The sequence below is a fragment of the Mytilus trossulus genome, chromosome 10 (assembly GCF_036588685.1).
Source record: "Mytilus trossulus isolate FHL-02 chromosome 10, PNRI_Mtr1.1.1.hap1, whole genome shotgun sequence".
NCBI lineage: Eukaryota > Metazoa > Mollusca > Bivalvia > Mytilida > Mytilidae > Mytilus > Mytilus trossulus.
This window is the reverse complement of record NC_086382.1, coordinates 63,662,226-63,675,499: the sequence shown is the minus strand read 5'-3', so window position 1 is coordinate 63,675,499 and position 13,274 is coordinate 63,662,226. Positions and strand designations below refer to the sequence as shown.

At 32.1% G+C, this 13,274-nt stretch overlaps 2 protein-coding genes across 2 annotated transcripts in view; both read right to left on the bottom strand.

Annotated features, from left to right (window-relative positions):
• Nucleotides 1-1,538: 1,538 nt before the first annotated feature.
• Nucleotides 1,539-6,598, bottom strand: LOC134688371 (uncharacterized). The gene is made up of 2 exons (XM_063549036.1): nucleotides 6,525-6,598; nucleotides 1,539-5,127 (listed from the first exon to the last, which is right to left on the bottom strand). Exon 2 carries the CDS (start codon nucleotides 5,104-5,106, stop codon nucleotides 1,549-1,551), a length of 3,558 nt encoding a protein of 1,185 aa, XP_063405106.1. The 5' UTR covers nucleotides 5,107-5,127; nucleotides 6,525-6,598; the 3' UTR covers nucleotides 1,539-1,548.
• A 3,940-nt stretch (nucleotides 6,599-10,538) lies between these two features.
• The window catches only part of LOC134688066 (intermembrane lipid transfer protein VPS13D-like), a 74,285-nt gene continuing 71,549 nt past the window's right edge, over nucleotides 10,539-13,274 (bottom strand). The window contains exon 79 of the mRNA XM_063548534.1: nucleotides 10,539-12,590. Coding sequence (XP_063404604.1) covers nucleotides 12,501-12,590 — 90 coding nt within the window. The 3' untranslated portion in view covers nucleotides 10,539-12,500. The remainder of the gene's footprint in view (nucleotides 12,591-13,274) is intronic.

Genomic DNA, 13,274 nt, shown 5'->3' with positions numbered 1-13,274 from the left:
TTTTCTGGTAGGAATGCAATGCAACATTCCTACTGTATTCCATGAAAAATATATTAAACAGGTGACTGAGCCACTGAGGGTGTAGGGCCAATTTAACTTCATGTAAATGAGATGTGCAAGTGCTTATACAACTGCATATCATTAAACTGTTCATTTTTTTACATAAATAAGGTCGTTAGTTTTCTCGTTTGAATTGTTTTACATTGTCTTATCAGGGCCTATTATAGCTGACTATGCGGTATGGGCTTTGCTCATTGTTGAAGACCTTATGGTGACCTATAGTTTTTAATGTCTGTGTCATTTTCATGGTCTTTTGTGGATAGTTGTCTCATTGGCAATCACACCACATCTTCTTTTTTATAGTATCCCAAACACTGAAACTTAATCAACTGTTTTCCATAGACCATGGCGTAGGTTGGGGGGACTTGTGATGTTCTTTTTGTTGTGAATTGGCATACTAGGATTGAAGTTGGCTTAAAACTATTTGTTAATAAAACCTTAATGATCTTTATAAACTACACAGAATCCTCTCCACATTGTATATCTTCCATGTGCTAACCATAAGAGTTGACCTGGACTGCAGGATTAAATTGAAAGAATTAAAATCTCCATAATGATGAACTTGTAAGTCATATTTGTATTTTGTTTATTGTTTTTTTTTACAGAAAACAATTTAACAATTGGATTTTAGAGGCCTTTGTATAGCTGACTATGCATTAAGGGTTTTGCTTATTTTTGAAGGCCATATGGTCACTTATAGCTTTTAATTTCTAGGTCATTTGGTCTCTGGTGGATCATTGGCAATCACCTGTTTTGGTTGTACAGAATATTTAAGTCCGTAATAAATGGGGAATTGTCTATGGGACCCAGATGATGCCCCTCGTTGCATATAATTTTGAAAAAGGACAATACTCAAGAACGGTAAAAGTGATACCAAATTCATACTCGATCTAAATTTTGTGGCACTTGTGATAAGCAATTGTGTATACGTTTCATAACATTTTTTTAAGCAGAATCAAATTAGATAGATTGATTGATTGATGTTTATTCCTACTTTCAACACTATTGTGCTATTTTGAGGCAGTCAGTGTTGGTTCAGTGACTTAAGTTTGAGAATGGAAACATTTGGAAAGGGGAATAACTCTAGAACAGTAAAATAAATGCCACCAAAAAATTATTATTTCAAAAGTCCCTCAAACTTGATCTGTGTTTTATAGTAATAAGCATTATGTATAAGTTTCATTTGAGGCAAACTGAAGTTAGAGAACAGTTACAAATTTTATGACCTATGGATGAACAGATGAGCAAGGGTAAATTTAAATGCCCCCAATACTAGGGTGGGGCATAAAAGTCCATTATTTCAAGAGCAACAATTTGAATTTTCCACACTATTTTTTTGTTGATATGATAAGGGTTCAAGATCAGTGGAGGGCCAAATCAGTAAATCTCTATAGACAAAGAATAACAGCTGCTGATGAACCAAATACAGACATGTTTTTTTAAGAATACACAATATAAATAAGATATTTTATGCTAAACAAATTGATTTTATTGATTTGAATGACTCCCGGAGGTTCCAGTTTCACTCTTATTAGTAACAATAATTTCTGGTCTATCATCATCAAAATGACATGTTTTTAATACAGCACGACACTGCCAATAATGCAACTGGCTACTAAGGGCTAGAACATCATTTTTTGCTGTATTGCATTGTGTTTCTTTGTGTTTTAGAGTCTTTGGCAGAGTTATCAAACACATTTTCGTTTGTGATTCAACTGACTTAAGATTTCTCAATTTTTGTATATCAGTAGTCTTTTTCTTTTCATAAAGTATTTTTGTTGTTTCAAAAAGTTCCTGTGCCCTAGATTCTGCAATTTTTCTAACTGTTTTTAATTTTTTGCTTAATTTTTCAATTAAAGCATTTTTCCTGTTCATTCTCTGATATAAGCGTTTCTTTTTAATGATTGCTATACGCTGCCTCTTTTTCAGTTTTTCATTTAGGCTTAACAAGTTATTTATCTCATCCTTAAGCCCCTCAATTTCTATCTTAACTTTACTTTTCGTCTCAGTTTTCTTTCTAGGTAGTATGAATAAATCATTTTCAAAGGCTTCAAATTCTGCAGACTTACTGGTATTATATTTTAGTCTTCTACATTTCTCAAAAACTTTTTTTGCTTTCGTCTGAAGACTACTTGGATTCACAGTTGATTTTTCAATGCATATGTTTAAAACTGAACACACACAATGGTGTAAAATTTTCGTGACTCCTTCCATACCTTTACATTCTTTATAAAGTTTACAAATAAATTTGTTAGTGAGTTCTTCCCCTTTACATGGATTTTCTGGGAATTCCTCAGTATTCTCGGGTGAATCTATCTGTGTTTCATTTTGATGATCAACTATGCTAATGGGGTTTTCTTCTTCAATTGGAATGTTTGGCAAAGCCTTTTCATTGGTAGCTGAAGGCATTTCTGTGCCAACTTGTTCATAATCATATTTATAATTATCACCAGTTAATGTTACTCGAAATACTGGTATTGGAACTAAATTAATTTCATTGCTTTCTGTAGTCTGCAGGGTTTTAGCTGATAATATATTCTTAAATTTGCTTTCTGTAGTCTGCAGGGTTTTAGCTGATAATATATTCTTAAATTTGCTTTCTGTAGTCTGCAGGGTTTTAGCTGATAATATATTCTTAAATTTGCTTTCTGTAGTCTGCAGGGTTTTAGCTAATACTATATTCTTTAAGTTGCTTTCTGTAGTCTGTGGGGTCTTAGTCGGTAGTATATTCTTTAAGTTGCTTTCTGTAGTCTGTAGGGTCTTAGACAGTTCTGTAGTCTGCAGAGTCTTACCCGGTAATTTATTCTTGAGGTTAATACTTTCTTCAAAGCATTTTTGGTATCCTGAATGAGTTTCAGTCAATGTTCTCTTTTTCATGTTTATATTTGGAAAATCATTCCTTGGTTCAGATAAATTTGATGACAACATTTTAGAGTCAGACATTTTAAGAATGTCTTCAATTGGAACAGCTGTATAAATTTTCATTTTTTCAGAATCATCGGTTTGTCCGGAAGCACAAGATTTTATATCATCAATACATGACATATCCTGGGTTTTTTCACAATCAAACTTAATCTGATTTAAATGATTTGGTTCCACATGATTTTCCAATTCATAAAAATCTTTGAAATCTTCCTCTTCATCACTTGTTGTTGTTTCATTTAAAACAGTCTGACATCCCTGTTCTATCATGGCATTACTTATTTCATTTTGTTTACCACTGTTTTTCAGTTTTTCATTAAGGCTTAAAAAAATATTTATGTCATCCTTAAGCCCCTCAATTTCTATCTTGACTTTATTTTTTGTCTCAGTTTTCTTTCTAGGTAGTATGAATAAATCATTTTCAAATGCTTCAAATTCTGCAGACCTACTGGTATTATTTTTTAGTCTTCTACATTTCTCAAAAACTTTTTTTGCTTTCATCTGAAGACTAATTGGGTTCACAGTTGATTTTTCAATGCATATGTTTAAAAGTGAACACACACAATGGTGTAAAATTTTCACTGATCCTTCCCTTCCTTTACATTCTTTATAAAGTTTACAAATAAATTTGTTAGTGAGTTCTTCCCCTTTACATGGATTTTCTGGGAATTCCTCAGTATCCTCCAGTGAATCTATCTGTGTTTCATTTTGATGATCAACTATGCTCATGAGGTTTTCTTCTTCGATTGAAATGTCTGGCAAAGCCTTTTCATTGGTAGCTGGAGGCATTTCTGTGCCAAATTGTTCATAATCATATTTATAATTATCACTTTTAGTTATACTATTGTATGCATTTACAAGAGTTGTTGAATACTCATAATCATGTTTGAGATTTGTCCAATCATCGGGGTTTGGTTCCATTAAAATGATTCCAGAGTTCAATTTTGGCCAGCAAATTTCAGCAGAATCTAAGACAATCTTTTCATCATTAATATACTCAATTTTTATTGCCTGCTGGGTCAAATCTTCATCATTAATATACTCAATTTTTATTGGCTGCTGGTTCAAATCTTCATCATTAATATACTCAATTTTTATTGGCTGCTGGGTCAACTCTTCATCATTAACATACTCAAGTTCTATTGGCTGCTGGGTCAAATCTTCATCTGAGCAACTTTGATTTTCTTCTGATATTTCCATTTTTTCTCCTCCATCATCAGACGCATTAGAATAGTTCATTTTCTGATCTTCAAAAGAAAACTGTGTTTTATTATTTTCCTCTTTCCCTTCCTCCATTAACACTGAATTGGCAGTGCTCCTTATATCACTTTCCATTAGGTAACCAGATGTTCTCTCGTCTTCCCCTTCATCATCAGTGGGTAAGTCTGCATACATTGTCTGAATTCCTCTCTCTTGTACAACAGAATAACCGAAATTATTTTCTGAAGAAGTTATCTCCCTTGTCTGACTTCTTCTATACCTCAGCCATGGATAATGCAGTATCTGAGTTTCCTCTTCCTCTAATAAAGACAACCCTCTTTCTTCAGACTTCTGATTTACAAGATATGGCAACAGGGACCTCTGTTTTCCAGAACTATTTGACTTTTCACCTAATGTACATGCTTCATTATTCTCTGCTGTATGAGTTGTTAATTGTTTTTCAACTTCATCCGTTGTCTGGCACATACAGATACCAACATCTTGACATGTAGGACTCTTCCATTTAATTTGATATGGCACAAATGTGTTAGTGCTAGACAATTTAGTTAAATCAAAGGAATCAGGCATATTTGTCTGTTTATTGGTATTTGCTAGTCCACAACTGCACTGTTTCTTCTTTTTAAAACGAGTATTGTATGGCTTTTTTGTTTGTTCAGCCTCTTCAGAGATGTTTGAAATTGATGGTGGATTGTCATTTTTGTTGTTGACATTCTCTTCATCATACCTTTTAGTGTAATTATGACATTCTGAAATAGCTTCCACACTGGCTTTGTCTATAGTTCCTTCAGGATGTTTAGTCCTTCTGACATTAAATTTTCCTATCTGTACATCGACAACAACAGATACAATAGTGTCCAGACATCGTCGGATAATCTGTTGGTCCTCTGATGATAGTTTATCCATTGCATTATTTATCTTTCTTTCCTGTAAAATAAAATTTATAATCAGTCAATGTACATGTATTTAGTCACATGATAGTCATACGAAACAGACCAAAATTTGAAATGACAGATGACTTCTAAATATGAACTTGAAGCTGTGAGGAAATAATTATTAAAGTACAATTACTCTTATAATCAGTCATATATTATTCAATTTACATTAGCATATTTCAGAACCTTTTCATAAAGTTTGCTGATTATTCTAGCTGTTTACAGTCTCAAAAATTTTCCTTTACAGATCTAGAGATCTTAGATCATCTTTGCTAGTAGCCATGATCACTTGTCAATGCTTGTTAAAGTAGTAAATGTTGAATAACAATTGCTACATGCTGATTGTGCAACAAGCACCCCTTAAAACATACAAAAATATTAAGTGACAAATCAACTGTTCTTAATCAACTAATATAAGTTCCAGCTGTGTATGTTTCTTGCATAAATGTTGGAATGTCAACATTTATTTTTGTTTTCCTGCTTCACCAAGTTTGTAGACTTTAGACACTACCATAGATTTCCCCTCCACACTGAAGAGAGTTCATTGGTTGAAAATAATGTATTAGGAATGAGTTGACTTTAATTAACTAATAAATAACGCACAATTTTTATTGCAATTGTTAGCTCAATCTGCCAAAGGTGGAAACTGGAGAGGTAGGAGTGGTAGGAGTAGATCATAATCGGAAATCCTTGGCTAGTGAAGATGGAAATATGATATGAGTGCCAATTTCAGAGACAGCTTTCCATCCATTGAAGTGCATGTAACCATCCACTCTGATTCATCCTTTTAAACAACTTTTGGAGCATTGCTGTATACATTGCACCTAGACCAAATTATCTGTCATTCAAAAGCTTTTTTTTTATATGGGTCTTTTTGGTCTACTGTATATCTAGCTAGTCCAAATAATTATGACATCTGGCAAGGCAGAGCTAGGCTATTTTATTTTTTTGTGGGACACCTAACCAATTATTTTTTAATCAAAAAGCAGTACAAAAACGGCATTATTATTTAGAGTCTATACCTGAAGTGTTTAACTGTTTAACCGTTATTTAGGCGTATCAATGGATCATTTGATAAAAAGCATTTGTTTATATACTTGTCTTGAGAGGGGCAGAGACATATACACACATGTTTATATGTCTCTGAGAGGGGTTATATCAAAGATTTTCTCAGCTTATTTTATTTTGCACACGTTTGTTTTAAACCTTCTGCAAAGACGAAAAGTTGTGCATCAGAATCAAAACTAAAACTGGATAACATTGCAACTAGCTGTAGACTTTTAACTTTTTTTCCAGAATGTTATCCGTGTACAACATGTTTGTCTATTTGTTAGGATGAAGGTTGATTATTCTTAAGTGTTTTACACTTATAATTCGTTGATAACATACCAAACTAATTACAGGGCAGCCATCTCAGCAGTTGTTGTCAGTGCAGAACGAGAAACCTCAGAGGATTAATTGTGTGAGGGGAGAGAAACGTCTTATCTATTGTCGACACGTAAATAACTCCTGGAAAGAGCACCTCCTATGATTCAATATTTATTCTAATATTGGAAACTAAAGGCCACAAAACTCACATTTGATGATTCAAATTGTGGGGATATTAAAACTCTTTTTAATGTTCACCCAAACTTGATCAGACTAGTCCTTCAACTGTAATCTTTTTTTGTATTTCCTGACTATACTTATATCAGAGACATATATACATGTATATGTCTCTGCTTATATGTATAGTAAGCTCCACATTGCTAGATAATACAAAAATATTAATGGCAACTTTAAAACGTTAATAATGTTATACAGAAAATCCCTTTTTTTTCAAAAGAAAAACATTGATAAATAAAATTTTAATTTGCTAACCAGCCCCTTTCAAAGAGACGTATAATACATAATGTCATTACTATGAGGATATGAGTATTGACACCTGGACTCCTTCCTAATTGACATGACATTTTCTTGCCCCAGCTAACTACAAACTCAACCGACATCAATTTTATAATGTATTGCATCAACCTCACCTGCTTCTGAGTATTCTAGCTTTACAATAAAACTGTGAGGTCCTAGTTTTAGGTTTTTGAGTCAGTTGAATATGTCTCTGTTGAATATAAATCCTTTTCATCAGTTGAGAGAGTATCTATATTTTTATATTCTAGTGTATGAAGAGTTACTTTTCTACTGTAGGTCTAAAATCAAAGTAAATTTTCACATACACTGCATGATTATTTAAGTGCTATTAATTATGCCCCACCCTATGTTAATATTCTTCAAATTTGAATTTCTACATGTTTTATAATTTTGTTTCCGCTGTCATGATTAATATAGTATTTTGAACCCCACGGAAAATTGAACCACCCTATTGATTTATTCATATTATTTACAGGGGTGGATCCAGCCATTTTTAAAAGGGGGGATTCCAACTACATGTCCCCATTCAAATGCATTGATCGTCCAAAAAAAAAAGGGGGGAGGTTCCAACCCCCAGAACCCCCCCTCTGGATCCGCGCCTGATTTATTTGGTACATTACATAATGGTTTAAGTTGTTTTAAAACGCAGTGATAAATTGAAATCCCAGTTCAGCGGGGGACATTGTCTTTTATATCAAAAATAGAATTTGATTTCATCCTTTGGGTGAGTTGCAGTTGTGTACAGGATGTTTTATTTAATGCTCTGATAATTTTCTGATAAAAAAACCCAACTCTAATTTAAATATTACTTCAACAATAACATGCTTCAGATTTTTAGAACAGATGCTACATTGATGCACCTTGTACACTTTGTCCTTTTATCGACAAGTATGGGAGATTTCAGTTGTTATTCTGCTGTTAACATGTTGTTATGTACTATTATATTATTCATTTATGTATCATGGGAGGTGTCTGTTGTTATTCTGCTGTTAACATGTTGTAATGTACTATTATAATATTCATTTATTTATTTCTCTGTGCTGAGTGTTTTTGGCTTTATTTGTACTGCATTCTTTTGACATAGTGACTAGTTTTGTCATTTAAGGGGTATTTGTAACATTGCTGTATAAGTAAGAGGTTTGGTGGGAGGTTTGGCTAGCCATAAAACCAGGATTAGCCCACTATATTTTCCTAAAATGTCATGTACCAAGTCAGGAGTATAGTAGTTGATATCTACAGTCTGTTTCTATGTATATTGGTGTTCACGTTTTTTGTAATTTAGTGTTTCTGTTGTTTTCCTCTTACAGATGATGTGTTTCCCTTGGTTTTTCGTTTGTTAATACCTGGATTTGTTTATGCTTAATCGAGTTATAACTTCTGAACAGTGGTTATTATACTGTTGTCTTTCTTCATCCATCAATGTGTAACTTGAATATTTGAGTATCTATTTCAGAAATCAATAGAAAGGATGTATTGAAGGTTGTGATCAATGCACTGTTTTTTTTTGTTTTTTGCATAGCTTTTTTTGTGATTCAAGAATAATGAAATTAAAATATCATAGAAATATTTTGTAAACTATTTGTAATTATTTGTAACTACCTTCTTCTACTGGTTATCTATGCATAGGGTCTTTAATCCTCATGCATGCTCTGTGATGTACAAAGAGGTTGGCTTTTTTAATGAAGTTAAAAAAAATACAACAACATCGAATTACCTGAAGTTTTTATTCCAGTTCTAAGGTGGTATTGCAACAAGTAATAATCATTAACAGAAACAGCATAACATTTTAATTATCATATATAGGTATACATACATGTATAACTATGGATCTCATAGAAATACCACTATAAACTAAAATCCTTTGTTAAACTTTTGTACCAATCAGTAATAAAAATCTTTGAAGGCAAAGTGGTTTAATGTGCTTTAAATTTAAAAGAGAAAGCTTTTGAAGTTGCCAGGCAGTATAAAGAAGGCATTATAGGAGTCTGATTTCTATAAGACAAGTTTTGAAACTCTTCTGGTACTTTAAACAATTTTCATAGGCCAAAACATTTTTGCAAATTTTTGCAAAAACAGCAGAGCGGGAGGAAACTAGATTTGTAACAATTCTGACAGTGTTTAGAAAAACAATGTGTATAATGGTTTAATGCAGATTGAGGGAATGAAGAACAAAGGTAAAAAGAAATGGCCTTGACAACTTTTTCTTCCAAAATACTGAATACAATTACAGAGAGCATAAAATGTTTCATACTGTTAAAAAATGTTTTAAAAAAATCTTTCCTAGGCAAAGCCATCCAAGTTTTACCAGCTAATAATAATCACACAGTCTGAACAGCAAAATCAATGAATCATACCTGCCAACTGTCACTATTTACAGGGGATTTCCCCCATGGAGGCTCCCAAATTGAAATTTTGAAAGAGCAATTGTGTGCACAATTTTAGACAAAACAATTAATTTTACAATGACTTTCAGCTTATGAAAGTATGGAGAAGCCAACAAACAACATTAAAATGTATTTGAATACCCCCTTGAAGGTTTTTAGGACTATGACAGCCATCTTGCACGCAAAACCCTGATGGGCATTTTGAAAAGTTGGCAGGTATGAATAATTACATAAATACTGAGTTACTGATGGAAAGCAAATTTTGATTAAAAGTCCTTTACAAGGTTTTGAGAGACCATCCTTAACCCTTAAAATATAATTTCAATGCAACAACATTTGTTTTCTCTCTCTGTAACTAGTCATATTAATTATCCCCTCCCCCCCAAAAATAACAATGACATATTATATAAGTGCATCTTCTACACAGTGTTGTCTGAAGCAGATACAAATATATCTACATATTTACATATGTACAAAAAAACCTACAAATACACTGGAAGATCAATTAACTTATACATCGCCATATACAAATCAAAATCCCAACAATTTATACATTATCACCTTTTTAAGACTAGAACAAAGTATTCACAAGAAAAATATTTATACAGTGGAACCTCTCTTAACAAAACCTCTTTAGTGTCAGTAGATTTAGTCTAGATTAATAGGTGTTGTGTTTATCTAAATTACACTAACTAAGCAATATTCATCTTTATGTCCTAATACAAGTTGTCTCATTGGCACTCATACCACATCGTCCTATATCTATTTCAGTTTAGACAAGGTCTATTTTTATGATGAAGTTTGATAAAGACAGGTTTCACTGTATCTGACTGGCAGTTATATAAGTCAGTTACAATCACATTAGTGTTCATGATTGATAATTATATTTTACATCTTTATACTATCAATCCCTCAAATATGTAACTATGAAATAAACTCAAAACAAAACAAGAATGTAAAACACAATAAAAACAATCAATAATGTTTGTGACTGTGCACATCATGCTACTACTGTGAATCTGAAATTCTGCAATTTCGGAACTTGTGACATCAAGAAAAATAAACACTTAAAAGTGAAGGAATATCAAGACCATAAGTTTTTTTTATATTAAACAAGACATTCACAAACAGAAATTGCTCTTATAACTGCTATATCACACTCCAAAATGATTGAAAAATAAAACCAAATATTTCCTAGGAAATTTTTTGTTTGATTAAATTTTGCTGCTCATTTGTATCACAGGTGTTGTCTGACAATCCAATGAAATGAAAGGTGTTTGCTGATAAAACCAATGAAATGAGAGGATGAAGCAATGAAATGAGGTGTTTTCTGATGAACTAATGAAATGAGAGGATGAACTAATGAAATGATGTGTTTTCTGATGAACCAATGAAATGATGTGTTTTCTAATAAACCAATCAATGAGAGGATGAATTAATGGGACGAGAGGTGTTTCCTGATGAACCAATGAAATGAGGGAATAACTTAGTCTGTTAAATCAAATGTATTCATGAGAAAGTGATAACTAAAATATGTAAAAAATAAAATAAAACTGACTTCGTTTTAATAACAAACATAATATACATAGTAAAATAGCACACTGCCATTAAAACAACAAACAAACTATATGACTTACACAGTGCTAAATATTGGCCTTGAATGAACCATATCTAAGCATCACATCTTTAGACTACATTTCAACAATAAGAAAGACTAACTTGTATCCTTTTATCTAACCAACAGAAAATTCTTAAAGGCTGCAGACTGCCAAACAATAGTTGCATTTATTTCTTTATTCTCATTACTTTTGTGACAAAAAAAAATCCAGGTGTTTTTAAAATTCATTAAAATGGAACAGCCCTGACATGTGAAACACGTTCACTTAAATTACAAGTTTTATTTGATGCTACAACTACAAAATTTATAAACAATCTGGTTGGATTTCATTAGTTGCAAGGACATATACATGTAGCCTCTGTCTGCACTCATGGATACGTTCTATAATCACACTGACATATCACATACAATATCACAGTTTAACAAATGCAGAAAGCATGTACTTGTCATATTTAGTACCATTTACAAACTACATGTATTTACAAAATTTACATTTTTCACAATTATAATATCTTGGTCAAAAGAAATACATGTAACATAAAAAATATTATTTTAATGATTTGTTTAAGAACTTATACTTGAGTCATTGTACTTCTATTTAGGTGCTGTGGATTCAGAAATTATTGTGTGCATTTATTATTGCAATTTTATCATTTAAGGTGGTACCTAACACTACAGGGAGATAACTCTGTAAAATCAGCAGAACGTTTAAATGACGTTGTGTTCTTAAGGGAATATTAAGCTTTTCAATGATCAAAATGAGTGTTTGTCAAACTGCTATATAACCAGTGTAATTTTTCTGATTAAACGGTTGGTTCGATTTTTTTGATTTTTTTATATTTTTGTCAAAGGGTCAAAGTAAATACTTTGTCAAAATTTTAAGAAAATTAAACGAGCCAAATTAATTTTAGTTCAGGTGTTAGGTACCACCTTAAGGTGAAAATGTGATTTTAATTTTAGCAATAGTGAGAAAAGTCCTGTTTTATTCATAAATAAAAGTCAAAATGGGAGGAAATTATTGCGATTATAACCCAATTGAATTTTTCACAATAATAAAAACATTGCAATAATTTCTGAATTTACACTTCAAAGATTTCACTGATAATAACTATCATGGAATTTATAATCACACAGACTATGGAATGTGAATGGATATTTCTATTTTTCTGAACAACACACATGTATAGTTTTCTAAATAACATATTAACGCTTTTGTCTATTCATATTGGATTAAAATATTATAAATATTTTGGCATTTTACACAGTTCTTTTGGTCTTAATTTTATAAACCAAAATAGTTTGCAATGTGGTTTACTACAAACAAAAAATATGAACAATCTTCAAATATGTGTCTTTATAACAAATGTTAAAATACACTACAAAACACAAAACACACAAAATTATATTCTTAAATGGCACATCACTCAAAACACAGCTATGTTGACAATTTTAGGAAACTCAGTCTGAAAATAATGGATCTGTGCTCTCCATAACTGTATGTAACTGTTCATCATAAAGATTTCTGGCATAATTTATCTGCTGGGAAGCCTAAAACATAAACAATGTATGAATGAATTAGTACCAAGTTATAAGTGATAGATTATCACCTTCTAAATCATTATTGATTTATAGGCCCTTGAAAAGGAATTTTGACCAGACAATTTGTTTCATCCCAGAATTATAACTTTTAAAAGGTATCAACTTAACAAATTTTCATCTAAATTATCTAAGCTAAGATCACACAAGCTTTTTCTGATGATTTTCCAAAACTGACAGGAAAAAACACTTGGTTATTAGTATTTCTTTTTTAAAGGTATCCAAACTTTATACAGACATTATCGGGGCTCTGTGGAAAAGTGGTCTAAGTATTTTTCTATTGTAATCACTAGCCAGTCAACCCCACTAGTGTGGTTACACTTAACTCTTATCTTAAGTGACCATTGGTAGATCCGGATGGGGGGGTCGGAACCCCACTTTTTTTGGCCAAACAATGCATTTGAATAGGGACATAAAGTTGGAAACCCCCTTTGTCCTGCTTTTTAAAATGGCTGGATCCGCCCCTGACTGACTATGATTCTCAGTTTTCCTATTGCGGGTCATGGTTTTCTCCTGGCACTCAGGCTCCCTCCACCAACTAAAACTTGTGCAAAGTAATAGACCAGAAGCAGAGCTTAAAAGTGGCATTATAAACACTTAAATTTTTATTACAGACACTATCAACCATCATGACAA